The 22707-nt window shown below is 37.3% G+C and overlaps 1 protein-coding gene across 3 annotated transcripts; it reads right to left on the bottom strand.

Annotated features, from left to right (window-relative positions):
- Positions 1-882: 882 nt before the first annotated feature.
- Positions 883-22707, bottom strand: LOC110068840 (AT-rich interactive domain-containing protein 3C-like). Of its 3 annotated transcripts, none has more exons than XM_020776254.2 (9): positions 22417-22707; positions 16420-16567; positions 13907-14293; positions 6268-6340; positions 5330-5424; positions 5148-5236; positions 4460-4721; positions 4047-4299; positions 883-3874 (listed from the first exon to the last, which is right to left on the bottom strand). In XM_020776254.2, the coding sequence occupies exons 1-9, from the start codon at positions 22443-22445 to the stop codon at positions 3669-3671; spliced, it is 1542 nt and encodes a 513-aa protein (XP_020631913.2). In that variant the 5' UTR covers positions 22446-22707; the 3' UTR covers positions 883-3668. The 3 variants fall into 3 exon arrangements, with proteins under 3 accessions (XP_020631913.2, XP_020631914.2, XP_020631915.2); XM_020776255.2 differs by lacking the exon at positions 22417-22707 and adding an exon at positions 17980-18148; XM_020776256.2 differs by lacking the exons at positions 16420-16567; positions 22417-22707 and adding an exon at positions 14452-15038.

Below are 22707 nucleotides of genomic sequence, written 5' to 3' on the forward strand. Positions count from 1 at the left end.
ATTTACAGTTTGATTTTCTGGAAAGAATCTGGTATAAAAATAATTTCTAGTTCGTTTCGGATCTAACTGGTAATCCTCTTTTAATTGGATACTGCATGTTAACTGCCGTGTAGGGCATTTGTTTGATAGAACTTGACATGTGCCTAAGTAAGTGAGTAAAAGTGGACACACCCCTCTTATTACATCCCTCTTATTACATCCAACCCAAACAAGCATAGCTCATAGGAGGTCCTCATAAGAACGGCAGTAAAAGAGGACTGAATTGACGGATAAGTTAATATTGCTACTTCGAAAAATTGGATAAGAACAGCACGAAATGAAAGGTCTTTTCGATAGTTTTTGCGAAGCTCTAGAGTTTCATCCAGAGTTTTTAAAACTTTCAACCCCCTTGTGCAGCAAAATTACCTTGATTACAGTGAAGGCCCCGTTTACACTACGCCGAAGAAATTTGAAAACCGTGTACACTAGTCCGTCACGAAAAGGGAGCTTTTCGAAAGCGCTCTTCAAACCGGCGAAATTTGAAAACGCTGGCTTTGCGTTTTAGTGCGGACGGAAAACATTTTGATTCATTTTGAAAACAGAGCTTTTGAAAATGATGACGTCACGCTAATCACGTGATTTCCCTGCCCGAGTCTTCCTCAAACACAAATCCAAAATGACCGGTGATTGTTGCGTTTTCAAATTCCTCCGGCATAGTGTGGACGGAAAACATTTGATGCGTTTGGAGAGTGAAACCTCCGTTTTCAAATTGCTGCGGCGTAGTGTGGAAGAGACCCTACCTTAATGAGCATACTACTCAATCATTATTAGAGGTTCCACCATTATTGTGGCCACACACTAAGAGCGTTGAACGAACTCTAGATCACACTTACAAAACCAAGCTTTTTTCATTTTTGTTGCTTTTATTTGTATAAGTGTACATATACACAATCCTTCATTATCGACGCAGTTATAAAAATATTGACACAGGATCGATGCATTCAGTATATATTAAAAAACACCATGGTGTTTGAACAAATTAACAAAGTAAAAGTGAAGGAACCTTTCATATTAAAAACGTACAGTCTTGAAACAATATTTTCATCGCGGTTACAAGTAATATTTTTCTTTTTTTTTTTTTTTCTTTTTTGAATTTCCTATCTTTGCTAACATACTACACGATACACTAGCTATCGAAGCACAGTAAATGGTGGGCAATTCAAACAAAGTCAACTCCGGCATTGCAGAATCGTTCCTTCTACAGACAAACTGAATTCAAGAAGAGTTGCAGAAACAAAAATATCTGCACGCTATTGAAGACTCTCTCTTCTTGTTACGGATACCAATCGCGGCTCCTGTTAGTTAAAATGGGAGCTGACTGTGTTTACGAATCCCACTTGGACTGTACCATTACTTCATCAACACTATGTAGGGGAAACGAGCCTAACTCTATGAAGGAAAAAATTGGATTACGTAGCTTCCTCTAGAGCACCTTAAAACCTAAGATTACAATTACATGGGTTGACCATGATAATATGACGACAATCTAAGTTCATTTGTTAATCTAGGCACGCAACGCGTGCAAATTTCTTTTAACTGAATGTGAACCAGAGACTACCTTGTTATGTGTACTCAATATAGCGTATCTTTTAGATTCGTACTGAAGACAGTCGTGTGAGTAGTTCAGGGGCATTCCATTTCATTCTTAGGAGAAGGCGGGGGGGGGGGTATTTGACGAAAAACAACCTACGTAGGGAAAGTGATGCAAATTTCTTTTAACTGAATGTTAACCAGGGACTACCTTGTTATGTGTACTCAAATATAGCGTATCTTTTAGATTCGTACTGAAGACAGTCATGTGAGTAGTTCAGGGGCATTCCATTTCGTTCTTGGGAGGAGGCGGGGGGGGCGGTGGGGCGGATTTGACGAAAAACCACCTACGTAGGGAAAGTGGTGTAAAAGATCCTAAACAACCCGACGATTAAAGAAAATCAGAGCTTCTTTTGGGATCTTTTGCTGGTCTAAAACGTTTTAACAGCACGTTAAGTGGAAAAAAAGTATTGCCAAACATTAATGTGAACAAAAAATGGTATTAGTGAGAATAACTGCACAACCTTCCCTCACCCCTAAGGACATAAAATGGTCCGCCACCGATTCTATGGATAAATTACTACACAGTCGAGGGTGCTAAGACTGTAATTAAAAAGATAAATACATATCAAAGAGCTTAACATGAAAAAAAAATAGTGAAATACAAGAAGCAATTTTTCGATATAACCCAATCACGCAGCAGGACAAAATGCTAGGGTAGAGCTGATGACATAGCAACCGCACTGACTGAAAATAAACGCGGGCTCGATCTCTTGTAGAAATAATTATTTATCTGAAGAAAATGTCGCGGCAAACAATACAGATGTCATAACACCCTCAACGCAACAGTTATGGAGATTATCCTCTTAAAAGAAAGGCATTTAAATAAGAATGTTTGATTACCTTCGTTAAAAAAGTTTCACAATACGTTCCCGAAACGATTTGACCAGGTTTAAAAAACGCTTTTTAAGGGCATCGTTTAAGTAATCAAGGAAAATATTATCATCGTAATTCAGATTTCTTTACTTATTTACAATGGTGAATGGATTGTTTTTTTATAATAGAAACAACGAGTTGGCCTTCTTAGCAACCCTGATTAGAAGATTCAACAACAGTACGAAGTATAATATTTTCATTGACGAGGAATTTTCCTCGACTTTTAACAGTACAAAAAAGTCAAAATATGACGAACTTTTCTGATTTATGTGAAATCAAATTCTGAGCTTCCGTAATCAACTGGACAGGAAAAATAATCTGAAACCAGATACCACAATCACACGTTTTGTCTCAAAACACTCGAACATTCTTGTCCTTGCATCGTACTTGCAAGGCTAGGATACAAAAACGCTACAGTGACACTACACTATAAAGTTAAATCTTACATAAATTCTTGCTTTGTCGTGAATATAAGGAACAGTGAAAATTTTCTTCGAAATTAGGAGTATGAAGATCGATAAATAGTATATTGAATAAAAGATATCACGAAAGAACTTAATTATGTGATTTAAAACGTGTTACTTCAGCAACGAATCATGTTCAACTTGTTTCTAAATAGAGCTTGGCTTGAAAACACCAGCAACAAGTTTGGACCTCTCCCAGTAATTTTCTCTTGACCAACTAAGGGGAGGTTGACCAGGAAAATCAAATTCCGGAGGGGGCGAGGGTATGTAACTAAAATATAAGTTAATTTGACAAAGCAAATGGTAGCTCAAATTTAACGAACGAATATGCTAAAATAATTCTGATTAAACTGTCAATGAAGCAACTTACATGGTCATGTGGTCTTGCAGAAATAAAATTGCAGTACTTTACGAAATATTACTTTTCTAAACTCTACTTTCTAACAGGATTTAAAAGCGGTTTTCAACTGGCTCTCGAGAATGAAGCTCTGTGATTGGTTCAGTAGAAGAGCTGTTCTAATTGGTTCATAATTTATCAAACCAATCAAAGCCAACATACGGGATGTTTGATATTCGACCATAATTGAAACCGACCTCGGTTTTGTCCGCCTTATCTTCATTTTACGAGAGCCACCAGAAAAACACTTCGTAAGCCTATACGCTGTATTATAATCGACGAATAAAAATAACATAGTTAAGTTAGTAATCTTCGTTACTTTTTGGAGAATCCGGTCGATTTTGCCGCGCAAACAAAACTCCTTGATACACGACGCCATTAAGTTCTACAGACACCAATAACGAGTTGTCGCTCACTTGGTCTAGCAAGGTCAGCGGCAACCGCCGCGGCTCCCGGCCGCGTGATCTTTCTGGATCGGGAAACTGGAACTGACCGCTCTGAGCCATACCTGGTTGACACAAAGAAAATTCGAATATTAGTCCACAGCCAAAGGCCATTTACGAGATAGAGTTTTTCTCTGTATGAAAATTAGTCTTCGAGCGAAAGAATTCATCTGAAAATGTGTATCACTTTCCATATACATAAACTCCGTTTTTTTTTTAAAGTTAAATATTACATACCTTTAGGCTGAGTTTGTATTTTAATATGTGTCCAAGGCAGCTGAGTCGGTGTTGGTTTATTGTTTCGCTCATTCACAGCAGCAAATTTCTTGACTGGTGAACCACAAGGAGATGTATCGGACGGGGAGGAGGACACGCCCCGTGACGTCACTTCCGTCACGCTAGAGGAACGTTTTGGGCTGTACTGAACTACGCCTGGAGAATGCAGCATAGCAACGCCGTTGTTGCCATGGACTGACGGAGGCACGTGCACCTTTAAAAGGAATGATTAACATGATTTAAAATTGAGGTTCTACATTATTTAATTTTTACCATGATTTCATCACTATCATCGCTCAGAGCGCTGGACTTACAAGTCTACGACTGGGAAATGAAAGTAAAGTGCATTGTTGTCCTCTCTGAAACAAACTTACATCATGGTTTGATGCAGAGGGGCCTGGACTCGACCGGTGAGAGATTCCAGGAGAGCTGCTATTTCCTGTAAAAGCAGGCGGCGTTGTTGTAGGACTGGGGCTGTTATAGACATGTGTACCATCTGAAGGCACAGCTTGAGACAGGAATGAACCAAACGATCTGCGACTGTCTCGCCGGTTTCCGTCAATTGCGGCTTGAAGTTCGGCTGGAGAGGACAGTTTCTTCTTTGAGCATTCATAAGGATAAAGATATTTCATGTATCTGTGGTTGAAAACGGAAAAGTGTAAAGATTTTTAGTTAACTTTACACACAGTGTTCGTTTTGAACTTAACGGTAATGGTACAAATCCGGACTATTACATCAAGCTATTGTATTTGAGTGGACTGGGCTTTCAATTCGAAATCACAAGTCGTAATCAAAAGAATACTGGCGTGACCTCAACATATCACGCAAGCATCAGCATCAGATATTCTGTTGTTTACTTTGGTTGAAAGAAGTAAATGTGCAAAGTATTTACAGCAAGCCTCCAAAATATATTACCACTCTTTGCAATGATTACGCTCCCCACAGATCTTGTTGTACATCTCCCAACTCGTGCACTTCGGGAGAGCGTGGCGACCCGAAGATATTTGAAATTCAGTACGGAATTCAGCAATCGGCATTTTTAAACAACCTTTTTCTACTCACTGAGTTCGAAGAGTAAACGCCGCACTTGTTACTGATGCCGGCAGACTAAGGCCTTTAATAATCTCTCGCCATATTTTCTTGTTTATAACCTGAGAGAAAAAATTAAAAACACCATGACGTATTTCGTACCCCAATGGGCCGGAGAACACAAAAAATTCTGAAACTAATTTTCCACCTCTCACCTCAACAAGTCCTCCTTTTTCAACGACCAGCTTGAACAGTTTGAATAAATCTAATGTTTGTTTTGCCATTATAGGAACTCTGTTAACTGGAGTGCCTGAAAACAAAACAGAAAAAACATCATAAGGAATTTACAAACCGCTGAAACCACCAGAAGACATTCTCAACACGGGTTGCACAAAAAGGCGCGAAATTCTGCAAGCGCAGTTGCGACACGTGATTTTACAATAAGAAATCAACCAATCGTAAGAGGTGCTTCTCGACGCGGGCTGCCGGAAAAGGCGGGAAGTTGACTGTATAAAATCTAAACTTGCGACTACTTTTTTGTCGGCGGATTGAAAATCAGAAAAATATGCGTTCACAACACTCTTTCGCTTTGAAAACTGCTGCAATTTAGTACGAAGGAAAAATATGGAAAACCTTGTGGCCTTAAGACGCGTCTTAGTGGCAAGTAAGTACAGGTTTTAACCATTTGACTTCACGATGTCTTACGACGTGACCTCTGAGCACATTCAACCGCATGGGAACTTGATAGTACAAAATCTTAGTGTTTGACAGACTAAAGCTTATATACTTAAGCAGGGTTTGTGTTTTAATCCCGGGTTTTAGTCCTGATGCTTGAAAAACCGTCACTTGTAAAGAGAAACTAAACTAATTTTGTAAACCCGGCAGGTCTTGTTTACAGCTGGGAATTCATCGCTCGCGGGGAAATTCGATAATTGGAAATGGAAAAATCGCTGCTCACGTTTTCAAAATGATTGATTTTTATATCCATGTTAATCTTTGTCATTTTGAGATATCCTTTCTCTCTCACAAGTTCCTGTTATGTTTCAGTGCTTTTCTGTCATACCAAACAATTGTTGTCTGATATCCTTCGCTGTTCTGGACTTAATGCCATAAAAATGGTAAATTATTACTAAAATTTTACAGAATAACTCACCTCTTTTCTGCATAAAGGAAAATAAATCATCCAGGAATTCTTTCCTCTCTGGTTCAGTACCCAATTCATACAACTGACAACAAAAAGCAGTAAAAAGAACACGATTATATGAGACATAATCAGGAAATCCATTTCTCTCTGAGTGTTTACTTATTTGCTTCACTCAGAAAGTTCACATGAATTGAAATTAAGCAAAACACAATTGTAAAGGCATTTGATACCACTAAAAGAGATGCTTATTATTCGGTTTATAATAATACACATAGTTTGATTTAAGTAAATGGGTTTTCAGTGGTAAGAATTACATGTACATGTAAGTAAATTACATGTACATGTAAGTAAATGGCATTCAGTCTTAAATGGCATTCAGTCTTCTTCCAAACCAGTGCTCTCCGGGGTCCCGCAAGGCTCAATTTTGGGCCCTGTATTATTTTTACTGTGTATAAATGACATCTCTTCTTCTGTAAAGTCACGTCTACGCCTCTTTGCAGATGATTGCATCCTCTATAGTGAAATCCGTGAAGTACAGGACTGTTGGGCTCTGCAGGATGATCTTGAACAATTGTCACTCTGGTCAAACACCTGGCAACTTAACTTTAACGTCAAGAAGTGTTATCAACTTGGTATAACGCGTAAGAAAATTCCAACTATGTTCCAATATTCATTGACTGGCCAGCCCATTTCTAGAGTTTCCTCAGCCCAGTACCTTGGAGTCACCGTGACAGACAATCTGTCCTGGAACGAGCACATCAATCAGATCTGTAAAAAGGCAAATTCTACTCTTGGGCTACTGCGTCGTATTCTAAGTGGTTGTGATACTAAAGTCAAAGGTACGGCGTATCGCACGCTAGTCCGCCCAAAACTCGAATATGCGTGTTGCGCTTGGAACCCTTTCACCAAACAGAACATCACTCAAATAGAGATGGTTCAACGCCGAGCAGCAAGATTTGTATTAAATGACTATTCAAGATTTAGTCATGTTACTCCAATGATCGAACATCTTGGTTGGGACTACCTGGAAGATCGACGACTCCTCTTTCAAACTACTATGTTCTACAAGATCTTGATGGGACATGTTGGTATTAGCTTTCCTCCTGAAGTCCGCGAAATAACAAGGGCCACCAGATTACTGAACAGTCGTCCTTTCCAACAAATCCGTGTATCAAATGATGTCTATAAGTTTTCCTTTTATCCAAGGACAATAGTAGCATGGAACAATTTACCTATTTATGAAGATGTTGATATAAATAATTTTAAGACTATTGCTCTTGCAGCCATTAAATCTTTTGTATAATGTATATCCAGACGTCCCAACTTGTCTCGACGAGATTATACTTAATCTATTTTATCTTATCTTTTACTAACTTATAATTTTTATTGTATATATACATATTGTAATTATTTATTACGTGCTTTTATTATGTTATTTTAAACTCCTAGTATAGTTCCACTGTTTAAGGAGTATACTTATTAAAGTTTTTTAAAAAGTTTAAAGTCAAACAAAGCTATTTTCTTTAACATCTACATATAGACCTGTCTAGGTAAAACTGCTACTAATACCTTGGACCTATTTTGGCAAATTTTCCCCCAAGGAGGTGAGTAAGTAAAGATAACTTCAACACAAATTAACCTCCTCTAGGCTTACAAAAAAAGATTTAACACAGAGATGGAAGAGAATGAGTACGCAAGGAAATGATGGCAGCGCTGATATTGTTTCACATATCAGCCATCGCTTTTGTATTTACCTTTTCTTAATCTATATTATCTGGCATAGATTTGTCAGAGATGCAAAGCAACAAATGACACTTAAGGTTCATCCTTTTCAAATTTTTTAAGGTCTGCCAGTAAAGTTAAACTCAAGGTAATTAAAAATACCAAAAAGAGTTTAATATAAAAGCACTGTAGTAGCTAGATAGCATTTAAATTCATTTCCATTTTAAAAAAATCTACTAATAAAATTTAAAATTCACACAGTAAACTGGAAGATAAACACAATCAAGTTGAGAAACTCAGCAATATCACATACCAAGAACTGTAAAATAATGTTTCCCAAAATGCTGTTTTTATCAAATTCATTAACAAGTGTGGGAAAATAACAAGTCTTTAATATTTTTGTTACCTATTAACCCTAAGTTGTAATAAAAATTTATTATTATCTTGTTGTGTTTGTTGTTTATTTTCACTTCAAATGTAATTAACCATGAAATCTGAATAAAAATGTCACTTTATTGATTTGGAAGTTTTCAAGCACTTTATTATTTTAGGGCATACTCGGTTATATTTAAATAGAGTGGCACCTTGAAGCCGAAATGATAATATTGTGCAGCAATATTTTAATCGTTCTTCCAACAAGCTTTATTATTATCACACAATGAGATACTTGTAAACATACACTGTACATGTGTAGTTCAAAGCTCAAGTTCCATGAGCAAGTTAAAAATAGAAGCTGTTATATTGAAATATACAAGGAGCAATTAATCCTTATACAAGATTCACAATTTGGACTTTGTAAAACAAGGGTATCAGCACCTTTTATACTTGTAGAAAACAGACTGGTTTAAAATTCAGTTAAAGTTGAGATCAGTTTAGCATGATTCTGTAAGTTGGGAAACACTGCTTTCCTTTTCAATTCTTGCCACTTGAGGGTCAGTCATAACTATGGGAAAGTTTCAAACAACTTTGCAAATAGTGAAACATATAATTTTTGAATGTCTGACAAATCTACAGTGTGCATACGCCGTATCTGTACAGGATGCATGGTTTTGTATCATCAGTACTTTGGGTACCTACTCTGTAACAAAATCTCCTTCCCTGCTGTGAAATGCATTTTTTTTCTTTCTCTCACATACACTACATAGTGATATTGACAGTTCGGCATTATAATGAAAATAAACTAATGTTATGGTTGGTTTTTGGTTCACTGTAAGTCAACTTGGCCTGTGTTGAAATCCAAGCCGAGTTATTAATGACATCCACTAAGGCACTCAGGGGTGATAAGTATGTTAGCAATATTTTTGCTGATGACATAAAATTAGATCAAATTTCAAAGATCTTTGCAAACAGATACATGAACTTTAAGTCTGTCAGTGAATAAAACAAGTTGCTGGTGAGCAAGGAATATTTAACAAAAATAAATTCAGACCAGCCAAATCACACACTTTTTAAGTGACTCAGGATTTTTAATCTTTTCTCATAAATCTCACGAGGAAGGCTCTTTATCTCATGCTTTTTAGCAAAGACTTAGTATGAAATTTGTATTTTTAGTGATGTCAAGTCATATTTCCTATGCTCAGGGGTTGGCAGGTCTGTAAACATTTGGAAGAAAATTGGAAAACTGTGCACTATTTTGATTGCACCCTTTAATTTATCGTCTCGAGTGATTCAGTCTGATTGTGATAAAACTTGAAAACATGCATGGTTAACTCAAGCATGTACATGTTTTAATATCCAAACAGGTTATCTCTACAATTCAAGTTAGACTAATTTGATTTGAAATATTGTGTTTTCTTAAGTTCTGACTTAATCCTCTACGGTAAATTAATCTCATTATTCATTTTATCTGTTTGGTTCCTTAGCTTTGAAGGTTATCATAGTTTGAAGGGGACTCAAGGTTTTCCTTTGATCGGCATCTATGAAAACACGACTATTTTGCCTAGATGGAACATTGACTGGTAACTTGACTACAGGTATGTTATTTGTGATCACACCATTAATTTAAAGAATGGGTCTTCCAAGGCAAGTAATTACAGTCTACCACAGAAAGACTTCCTTTGATGTTCAGTTAATCACAACATTGGTCAGATTCAAAACATAGTTATTCAGAGAATCCCTCTAATGACCCAAATGTCTTGGACGTATCACTAAACAGACAAGTGTAGTCAAATGGCTAATAAGACAAACATACATATAAATGTACTTGTAATGTATATACTTGCATGCATGTTCTTAATTCTTTAAATACACTGTACAGAAAAACAGTCACTCTTTCTCAGAGTTAAAACTTTTTGACTTCCACAACAGAAACTGAAAGCCAAATATGATGATATTGGATTTAAAAATATATGTGATGCCCTTCACTCAAATCACAGCTTTTTATAAGCCGTAAATAAGATGGCAAAAATATTCTAACACGTATGTGGGTGATACAATTAATTTCCTACGAGATTGTTATCAGTTCCAAAGGAAGTATGCAGCAAACTCTAGTGAAGTAGCATGAAATAACTTGAAGTAGGCTGTAAATTTGTCTTGCCAAAAATCCTAATGAACTGGCGGATATTTTTAACTGCTCCTTATAAAGATATGCATGTCTGCTAATTTGAGTGCTAATTTGTTCAATTTGTCTGGCTGTCAGCACAAAAATGAACAAAATTTTGTATCAAGTGATCTTTCATAAGACACAAATATTTTTCCAACTAAATTTATATAAGCAATTTGTGATTGAAGAGATGAACATCACAACACATAATCATTTTGAAAGTTGATGAAATTGTTTGACTTACACCACTTAAAGAATTGTTTTCAAGTATGCCAAAAATTATTAATAATCTTTTTAACGCATTGAAAACCTTACCTAGTTTCTTTCTGCTGTGAAACAAACTGAGATTTTTTTTTATCATCGGTAGTTTCTTACAATATTAAACTTATATCATCCTCATTTGCTGCAATTTATGATATTGAGTTAAACAGTTCAAAATAGAAATCCATATATTATATACTTGTGGTTTGCAAGCACAGATATATTACTGGGTATTCTTTGTTATCACACCAATCTCTGTGAAAGTATAAAAGACCACATACAACAGAAACATGACTTCAATGAATGAACGTGTTCCATTGAGTCCAATCCTTGATGTTCTTGGCCTAAAGGACTTGGAACAAGGACTACCAGAAAAATCATACAAAAATTACTCAAGTTAAAATTAGGACAGAACTGAATGTCAATGACAAACCAACATTTTCTTGACATAAGTATCATTATCTTAATCAAGATTCTGGAGTTCTTAGCATTCCTAACATGATATTGATTGTTAAATTGGGTTTGGTATAAATTGATTGTATTTTTAGCCAGCTTACCGCCATTTTTTTTTTTCTAGAAGAACAACAGTTTAATATAACTATGCCTCAAGGGATTAATGCATAGCTAAACCTAAGGATAAAAACATGAAGTTAAAATAATATATCGGTTCAATAAACTGATATCAAAGTAATCTGCACTGGAATTTTAGCATTTTGTATGTGGATTAAAAGACATATTCAATTTAGGCACCACTTGTTTTGTTTTTATTAGTAACAGATTCCTCAGTGAAAACCTTATAACACCATTTTCTGATCTTGTCGAAGATGAACTGTGATATTGTTTACATGTAGTTATTGCGTGTTTAGATCATTTGCCTTTTTCTAACACATATTAGCAAACATTCACACATAAAAGCTACCTATCAAATTCTGCTTTTGTATGTCAAATAATTTGGGAGCAACTCTGCTGTACTTGACATATGCCATACTGAATAGGCTGTAATTAAAAGCTGATTTTTTTTTTGTAGTCTCAACTAAATTAAATATGCAAGATGGATGAAAAATATATGAATGATTTCCAGCTACATGTAGAAATATATCTTTACAAAGACAACATACGCTATAGTAATAATAACAACTCATAGCTAGATTTAATAGATTTAAAGTACATTTGATAAACAAGAGTGGAAAACGCAAGAATAAGTTTAACCCAAACAAAAAGCTGCATTAAAAAAACTGAGCACATCCTACTCAAACTTCAGCCTTCAATAACACCTTAATAAGTTTTGAGAACTCTACACTCATCCAGTTTTTTTTTCCCACAAGAATCATTAATTCATATGGATGAAGGATACAGGATTCAAAAATAAATTTCTAGAACTTTTGGGTAATGTCAATAAATTTCCAAAAAAATTAACTATGTTAATAATTGGAATATAACCATCTTTTCTTCTGACTTTGTTTTTTTCACAAAGCATGGTTGCCTTAAGTTTCTTACATATGTAACAACAGAAAAAAAGTAACAATTTTACTCAGATTTGAAGACAATGCTTTTATTAAAAGGGAAGCTACGACGAATATGTTACAAATATGTAAGAAGATTAAAGGCTTAATTAAATGGAGCCAAGGATTATGTTGAAATAAAAAAATATAATGTGAGCATACGTGTGTATCTCAAATATCACTGGATGCTAAATTACAATCATTTAACAAAAAAGGAAAAACAGCGGGGGTATCACCTCCAGTAAATCCAACAGAAGACTTCTTCCTCTCTATGCAACTTTAGACTTTTAATTACAAAGTAGAATTGAATGTGGGGCTTGTTTGTCCATGAAAAGACACAGGATGTTGCATCTGGCAACACTTAACAATTATCTACCAAAGTGGGGTAAATATCCTGGGCTGTTCATAGAAACCAAGTTTAATAACTGGCAATATAATTTATGCCATGCTGGTCAGTGAATAGCCAGCTTGCTAGACTTCTGTCTCCAAATAGAATGTTTAAAGGAGTCAGCAAAGGTCATATGTGGTTTTTCAAACCTGGTAAATACTGCACAATATCTCAAGTCTACTAGCCAATCACAATGCGCCAAAAACTACATTAGAGCTTAAAATGACAGGCTGTATGAGTGACAGGTGGCAGGTCAACCTGCCACCCAAAAAGAGCTGTAATCTTACTTCCCAATTGCCAAAGGCCTATATTAACTCTGGGTTGTTATTAAATATTAATTGAAGGCAGTATTGTTGAGTAGCTCATATGTATCTTCGTAGGTTACAGATAATAACAAGTCATTGCATAACCCTTGGCCAGAAGTCAAGCAAAAAATTCACTTATGTCACCGTTTACTCTTCGTTATAACTAAACTTCTCATTTAATAATTGACTTTTCCATCTTTGACTGAATTTCCCCCTGGTCTCGATTTCTTATGACAAATACGATATTTCATTTGGCCCAGGTGATAAGCCCGGTATGCAAATTTGTATCATAGGTTAATTAAAACTACACATTCTATGACCCACTAATTCAATAAAGCCGATATTCGCGCGGCAAACTCCCAAATCACCGTTTTATCAAGGCCAGTATCATAACTTCTACACACCCTTATAATCCTACAATCGCAATTTACAATTTATTCAAAGTTCCCAGATTATTTTCTTCACCAAGAACGGCAAAGATCGCGCTTGGGAGCGGCCTCCGAAATGAAGAAAATTAAAAACGATCGTTGTCAAAATGTCACAAAGAAACAAAATAGTCGTGTCAAATACGCCGGCAAAATATGCACCGCTACTCATAACTCAGTTTCTATTAAAGAGCGATTTAGAAAGAGAGATTAGCGTCGAACGACAAAGACGCTAAAAATATAAGCTTTATTGGAACTCGGAGCGCCATTGAACGAAGGAATTCAGTTCAATACAGCACGGGAATGAATAAATCGATTAAAGCCGCGAAAGCTGAATTTGTTTGGAACAATAATTATTAATATTCGCTTGAGATGTGTCACTTTTTTACGAAGCAAAGTTGATTAATGACGGTCCTCAAGATGTAAAAAATGCTTTGGGCTTAGCATTTCTGCTTGAAAAATCAAACACTTGAAGGGTTTAGAAAGGTAAATGCAGCACTTACTTGCTTGAATTGCTCCTCGAACGTCCATTCGTGAGTAGGAATTCTGTCTATCCCGCTGACACTGTTGTTGATGTAAGTTTCCACCGGGGAAGGGGGCTGTTGATTCTGCACGCGAGCTCCTTGTTGATACGGTGCGGCCTCACGTCCACTAGAAACACTATCAGAGTCCGTATCGTAATGTTCTCTCGACTTGAACCTGTCCTCTTCAAAGCTTTCCTCCTCCGTTTCCTCTACTTCCATCGACCGTTGAATATCATCAAGTTCCGCCATCCGGCTCTCCACGGAACCGCTCGACAGCGACGAGCGATGCTGCTTGAATGTGTGCGGCGATGATGGTTCCCGCCTGCTCTCACGGTCCGTCCGCAGTCCATCTCGATCGGCGGCCGACTGCAAGAGCATTTTACAACTTTACAAACACAGGAAGAGATGAATGAGAGAAACGCGACCTCGGGCTACGACATCATAAACACTTTCCATTTTAATTAATCAATAGATTAGCTATCAAATGAAAATGCAAATCAGCCGACGACAAAACACGGACTTACAACGCTACGCTGCTGCTGTTGTGGTTGAGATGACCCCTTTTCCATTGCTCCACCGTTCCGCTCTACAGAAATTTAATTTTAATAATCACGGGGGTTTCATAAAAAGCCTATTTCCTGGAAGTGATACGTATTGGCCGACAAAATTTGCGAAGACATAACTCGACCAGTTGGAGTTCAAACATCGAATGACACATCTTTGATGGGGCATTCCATTGAAATCAACAATTACGACATGCGCACTACCCGCCAAAGAGATTCGATTTCTTATTGTAATTAATTATCACCAATTAAGTAAGACCACGTGACTCGAACTCGACGCGCCAGTGGAATTAATCATCGCATTTATTAATGTTTTTCTGGAGATTACAATTAATTCTTTCCCAAACTAATAAAGGAACGTCTTTCAATCAGCCATCCCCGAGCATTTTTATTTGTTATGCATTCAAAAATTGTCAACAAAAGAAATTGAAAAGGTTTGTCTCGCTTGGATCTCGTTTTATTTTTACCTGAAATCAAGAAATTGTTGTTGTTCTTACCGTATTATTATTCTTCAGCTTTTTACCCTTAATAAAAGAAACAGAAAAATTAATCATCTCTGTTTTCATGTTTTGAGCAGCTTTGATATTTAAAAAGTCGAATTTGTCTCTCCAATTTTCGCGTTCTTCGAAACATTGATTTTTTTCAATGAAAACATATTTTACTTCTCCATTCTTCACAAGCTCAAAGGTTCGATTAATTCAAAAAGCGTAACTGTGTGATATTTTTTTTCGATCGTCAAACAAGAATAGAATTATTGAACGCAGCTGCGAATTTTAAATGCAAGAGCTTGGCGATAATTAATCAAGTAATATCTCTCTTTCCTTATCTGTGACTGTTTTCACGCGCTAATAATAATGAAAGCTTCCACCCGTGCGATAAGAAAACTTCTTTCCTATTAATACTTGTTACGCCAGAATGCTCCAATTAGAATACAAAGCTAGACCTTGTATCTATTTTGGTGAAACGATCTTTTATTTGTCTTGTTTTTTCCTGTCAGATAAACAGCAACAAAAATGTTAATCTCTCGGCTATGAAGATTAGTCAAGATCTTTTCAATGCTCGAATCTATATAACCCTTTATATTTGTCAATACGCTAACAAAAGAGTCGGATTTGTAAAGGTTTTGACATTTTCGGCGTTACATTGCGATCAGCGAATTTATTGTTACCAGGGAAATGTACATATTAAATGCAACAATTTTGAAAAATAAAAAAGTATGATTTTCGTTTGTAAACATCGGAAGCACTTATGTTTGTCAGCCTAAAACTGATATTAAAAAAGCCACAGGGAAAGGAAATGCCAAATATTAGGGTGTATTTTACCTCAACTTGCGTCCAATCAGATTGATAACTTTCCATGGCATGCTCCGCGGCGTAAAATCCATATAAGATACATTTCAATTTGCGCCGTCAAAACAATTTAGTTTGATGAGCTCCTTACTGACGCAACTTGGATAAGCAAACTTAATAGCGATGGCCAACATTTTCCTAATGATCGCAGCTTTTTATTAATCACAGGCAGTTTGCCTTAATTCTCCCCACTTTTTTTTTTAAAAAAATATCGGATGCAGCTCAGAAATCGGCTTTGAGAAATACTTTAGCAGCAGAGCAACTTCCTTCGATGATCTCAGTGGAGGCCATTTAATATGATAACAGTTGAACCTGCTTACACCAGTTAAAAACTTTCAAAAATAAAAGTTACAATGAACCGACAAATGGAATCGGTCTGAACTCTTCCACGGTCCACCACCACGCTAGCTCCGGTCGGGCCGTGCGCGAGTAGCACATGACAAAGAGGAACTTGGAGGTATAAAATGGCACAATTTGACATCTCTAATCGCCATACAATACCAACACCGTGTGTGCATTCAATAGTGTTTACATAGGCGCAGTGAAATAAAATTGCGGCTCTCTCCCTCGGTAAACTCACCGTTGACTCCGGGCCGTTGCGTGAAGGCTTCGTGTGATGAATCCGTCCGCGATAGGCTGACAGAATTCCAATGTAACTATCGGCGGCTGAATATTTCGGGCCACCGAAGTCATCTTTCGAGCCGAACATCTCGGTCATAATTCGATGACTAAAAAGAAAGATCAAAATTAATTTGTCAAGCGGTACATGCGCGCGGCTTTATATATATAAATTTTTTTATATCAATTCTCGCCGCAAATTAAAAACAGGCCAGGTGTGGCATTATTTACAAAAGGACTGAGAATATATCTTTAAATCAAATCGGGCCATTACCTGTTACGATATTTGGGCTTCAAAAAAAACCGGGCCGGAGAAGATCGGTTGTATTGTATTAAACACTGCGCCAATGGCGAATCGCCATGTGCACAAAGCATGGTCTTTGAAAGGTGTTAAATACGTTGATTGTAGCCTGTGGGTTTCAGGATCAAATGCCCTATCTATTTAGCATTGTAATTTATAAAATAATGAATTTATTTTATTCGCAAAATGGAAGGTTTCGTAAATATGTCCCCCGTCTCGATAGCAAATATGCGCGCGGAGAAGAGATTAAAAAAGTAATAATCATCAGAGAAGAAAGATGTTCATACGAGAGGAAACGAATACAAGACCTTTAACATTTACAAAAGCTACGATATTGGTAAATGTAGATAATGCGATTTTCCAAGGGAAAAATAACGTGGTGACGTCATTTAAGCGGCGCGAAAATTAATATAGCTTATATTCCTTTAAGATTCTCGCTATTTGCTGATGAATTCGTAATAAGTTGACCTGCTTGAAAGAGTTATTTAATTCGACAAATGAGAATATGCGGGTAAACGTACCGGATAAATGGCGAAATTAAACGTGAGTTTTTTGACATGCTCTTCTCTCTGATTTCGAACCTGTGCACAGGTTCTGTTTTTTTTTTGGTTTTTTTTAACAGTTTATTGTGTAAAATAAACGGTAAGAGGCTATTAACTGCTTTTTTTAGACCATGGATTCATAGCCAGGTTTGCTATCAATCTTAGCCATCTCCACATTTATATACGCTACTGGAGTTTATAATCCTATCTGTGTTGCTGCCGCTACTCAGTCAAAACTCGGATTAAACCGCAGCCGCTCGGCTTAATTGGCTTTGTGAGTACCAGGATAGGGCCGCGTAGAGGACATTACCGACCGACGCGACTTCTACCTGGGGGCATGACGCGTGCGGACTAATGTAAAGGAGGTCAAGTCTACTGGGTCAAGTTATCTAAAAAAAACCATGTGACTTAAACTTACCGCCTAAAGCGAGAGAGGTCAACTGTTCTGCGCCAGAATAAGAAGTGTGTCCTACTTGGAACAATGTCAGTTTACTTTATGTCTCTGAGTAAAGTTATTAATTAATTCTCCACTGTTCAGTAGCCATGAATAACCTATACAATTAAGCCTTATCGACAGATGCTGTTGCTAACATCCCTAAAGAACGCGCTCTCGCTACGAATTACCGTAACAAACTTACACTGTACTGATTTAACTGTTGTCATCGATTTATCGCGTTACCTCAATACAATCAGTGTGTCAGAAGAGCCGTTAACTGCATCAGTGCAAACCAGGCCAAAAGATAAACTGGTGAACGTGCCCCGCTAGCTGGCGCGCGCCTCGAGCAGAGCAGATTGATTGCAAAGTGTGGCACGGGCAAGTGGCTCTTTTGTGGCACGTGGACGTAGGAGAATAGCCAAAATAATGTCGCTGGACAGGTAGCCGCCGAGGTCCCGTATCAATATCGTTTTTTTCAAAAAGGCACCAGCCGTAATAGATATCTACACCTGTTATTGCCATTAGATAACTTTCATTATTAATCAAGACGTAGACAAAATAGCAGAATATAATACCAGAGGCAAGTTTATTTCAACATTATCCAATAGGAGCTCTTTCTCCCGTGCTTTGTCTTAATTCAATTTATTATTTTTGTACAAGACTGACACAGTATATTTTCTTTCAGACCAAACCTATAATTTTTTTTCCTTTCTAACAGGATTAGGACTCTGTCCATCCATTTTCATGCGTACGGTCAACGAGAAATGTGACGTTCTTGGTTGCATGTTTTATGAAAAACTAAAAAAAAATATCCATTTACCGTAACCTAATTTTGATATGAAGAATTCTTTGTCGGTAACAGGTTGTTAAAAGCGGTTAAAATAAGGTCAGGATGCACCTGAAAAAAAAAATTGGTTTGAAAGTAAGGGGCTCAGTCGAAAGAGCCTTGAATAAGGATCGGATAATATAGAAGAGTCTTATAAACAAACAGCTGATGTTTTTAATTTTATGAAGAAAACTGATCATGACATAATGCATTGAGGTTATTGAGAATCAATATTGAGTGCCAATTTTCCTTGTTACCTGTTCATTTTTCTTGCTTTTACGCCAGTTTTGTACTTTATTAAGCCTGTGAATTTAGCATTTGAACTGCTGTTTGTATCAAGCAGCTTTTCTTTGAATAAAAGTTGGAAAATCTAAAAAGAACCGAGCTTACATTCTTCCACGCGCTATTTACGGGTGGCGTGAACATAATTTTGCATGGAGAGTTCTCATATTTCTTTAATTCCGATATAGGCCCTGAGGGGAATTGGAGACCACTGCAAGAACACCAACTTGAGCACTGTTGAGCGTAATTTGCCAAGATTTCTACGAATTTCAATCATAAAGATACGAATGATACTTTGCGACCGCAACTTATTAACCGTATCCTGCATTTTGAATTTTCGAAGATGCCTCTTTGCTCTAAGCAAATTCGACGATGATGTCGCAGCCGGTCAGTTTACCTATTTTGAAGTCAGTGTTTTGGCTGCACTTGTGCTGGGCTCATGGAGCACTTGCAATAGCTGACAATGGAACAATCACGAATAAATGCATGAGGTATGACTGAACGCATTTGCCAACCTAAAGCAAAATATATAACGGATTGTCCTAACATTTCACTGGATATCTTTCAGTAGTAATGAGTAAACTAACTTAAAACAGGTTCTATTCTCGTTGATTTTCGAAGGTCCCGGGACCGGTAGCGCGATAAATTAGGCGTACGCGTCCGATAACTAGGTGTTACTCGTCTAATGTTGGTAGGAAAGTTACCTGAAATTGCTTTGTTAAGTTGGCACCTAAACATCTACAATATCGGGGCTTAATGATGGTGCACTAAAAGAAATAACGGGCAGGTTTTTTGAGTGGTGAAGTAGCACATTGAAAATGTTTCACTACACTGACTTCAAGCTGACGCCGGGGGTGAATTCAGATAGCATTTGCTATTGGCTATGTAAGTGGGAGTGATTGCATGAACGTGATTGCATGGGTGAATATGGTGAAGAGAGCGGTCCTTTGCGTTCCAGCTATCAGCTCTGCAATTTTCCCTTAAGGGCCACCTGTTCGCCATTTTAGAGGCTTTTAGCGCTCACAATAATGCTTATTACATGTAACTTTCAACGAACGAGATATGAAGGAAAATAAAGATTTTGAACACAGACAACCACACAATACAAAATTTAGAGAAACCGTTGACCCATACATTTTTCAATTCAGAAACCTCGCTCAAGAGAAATGTACGTACCACACGTCACTTGAAGTCAGCTAAACCAAATGAGCTAGTCCTCCTCAGGGCCAGGGCTGATATAGCTAGGGCCCTGAAGTGAGTCGTCTGTGAGTAGTTGACATTGGCAAGGTCTGGCAAAAATTTCCACTGTGCCGTTTTGCCATATTATAACCTTTCAGTTGGTCTAGGTTATCTTTACATAGTGTGGCAAACTTAACAGGAAAATCTTGTTGTTCATTGGTCGTGGAATCGGGACAGAAACTTCTGAGAGGATACACTTAATACTTTGATGTAAACTGAGAAGAATGGCCGTTTTATTTTTTACAAGTCTTCTTTCAAAAATTGCATCTTTACAAGGCTAGTGTCGTACAAGACGTCTCAACCTTTTTGGGTAATACTTTGTCTTTAGGTCAGTTTAAAACGGTCAATATAAATTAGTATGTAATTTAGCAAAACAGTACACGCATTGGCATTCGATTAGACGTCTTATATTATCTGTCTTTCAGCTGGATTAAGGACCCGTTTTGAACCTCCGCAAGAAAAGCATTCACTGAATGAGATTTGCGCGGCTTTCAAACAGAGGACAACGGTTCCAGCCCTCAATCTTCTTTTCGTCCACCTTCAACGTTCTAAACCACCTGATTGCTTAAATTAGAACATCTTTTTGCCTCTGATTATTTCATATTGGTAACACTTTGGCAACTTCTAAAAGCGTTGGCAACTTTTGCTCGGCAACATTATAATAAAGGACAACTTTTGGTGTTTGTTTTGGGCAAGTTTAGTCAGACGACCTTGACGCAATGGGTCTGCCGGGACGACACATAAAACAGCGCAGTGTAGTACATCTACTGTAGTAAGACAGGCGAACCAAGCTTAACTTTGTAAAATTCGTGGCTCTGCACGTGGCCTATAAGGTCCTATAAGCACTCGTACATTTGTTAGCCTAAACAACGAAAAATGACTAAACTCGTCAATCACATATATACCTAGGCGCGACTGGACGTATTACACCTGTTCAAGGTAAATATGACCCTATTTGATCTGTCAACGTACCTGACAAGCCCAGACAAAACTGAACATGTGTCAGTCTTAAGGGTCTTACTCCTTCCCAGTCGTCTGAGAGGTCCATTGAATGGGCGACAGTAAAGGAGTCACGAAGACACGAAATAGCTCATGGGAAGGAAGAAGAGGAGGGAAGGAGACCTCCCATCACCCCTCGTGCTCACACTCTCTCTTCCATCGATTTAATATTCAACGGAACTTTGAAACGACCAGAGACGAGTCAGTTTTAGGATATAGAAATTATTATTATTATTATCATTATCATCCTGTGTGTGCTGTACCTAGCAAGGTTATCTTTTGTAGTTCACTGATGCTTATTTGGCCGGGAATTTATTATTATTATTATTATTATTATTATTATTATTATTATTATTGTTATTGCCAATGAATATATGAAAGATAACTGTGATGATCATGTCTTTGTATTATTAATATTATTATTAATATTATTATTAATATTAATATTATTATTATTATACTTTAATATTAATGTTACAGGCTTCTTAATGTATATGCGAACTCCAGCGTGACTATTCTGTTAAAAACACAAATATTTACCGAAAGGTTATATAAATGGATTTTAAAAGAATATTAAGGTCCCATGCCCTCATCAGTTGTTAGTAAGCCGGACTACAAAATGTCGTTAGTTAGATTAAGGTCGATTTGTCAGTTGCCAGTTAAAATTTTCGTCTTTTGTCAGTTGTCAGTTAACCACATTCAGACCCTCTTTAACCTTCCCACTGGATGGAAAGCTAGTCCTCAGCATTGATCATTTACCTTTGCCGATTATTTATAATCCTGGGTGGGGTGAAGCACTGTAGTCTTACTGTAAGCCTGAAATTCTTGTACATTCAGTCGGCGACGGCTTTCGTCAACTCTGGTGCACTCTCGAGAGTTTCCAAGAGTTTTCTCTCGTTTGCCCGCTGGCTATCGTTCGCTAACAGTTGATAAACTCTCGCTTAATTTTCATCTCTCGTTTAATGCCTATCGAAAACTGCTCATACGAGCTCACGTTCATTATCGTAGACGGGGTCTAGTCTGGTCGCCATTCTACGAACATCATTCGAAAAACGTAAACTGAATTTAGAGATCAAATATATGTCAACTGAATAGTTTCAGTGAAAGGTTGTTTCCACCTTCAACTATTAAGGAAACGAGAGTATTTCAATAGGCTATAGCACCAGGGGTCTAGATCGTCAATGCATTAACTTTTTTTTAAAAAAATGCCAAAATAATTATTATAAAAAATAATTCATTTCGACAGTCTAAGTCACCCACGCTCGCTCTAAAAACATTATTAATCTAAGTTAGTCTGTGAAAATGCTCGATTCCTCTCATCCAGCGACACTTACCTAACCCTTCTCTTCTGTAGAGGGAGCATCTTCTCCCAGTGACCAGGCTGGCGACAAGTTGCGCGTATAATCTTTGAGTTCAGTGAAAACAATCAGGGCAAACAATGTTTCCTCGTGTGCGGGGGCTTTGGTCACTTTGGTCACCGGCGAGGTTGCAGCTGTTTCAATGTATGCTAAATAAAGCAGGTTATCACAATAAATTGGCAAATTGTCGCTCTTTTGAATGATACTTGGAGCTGAACGGTTTCTTCGGTACCACATTTTTAACAATAGCCCCCTAAGTATGACACA

Source organism: Orbicella faveolata, unplaced genomic scaffold, assembly GCF_042242905.1.
Source record: "Orbicella faveolata isolate gen_17 unplaced genomic scaffold, um_ofav_v1 contig_26, whole genome shotgun sequence".
Taxonomy (NCBI): Eukaryota; Metazoa; Cnidaria; class Anthozoa; order Scleractinia; family Merulinidae; genus Orbicella; species Orbicella faveolata.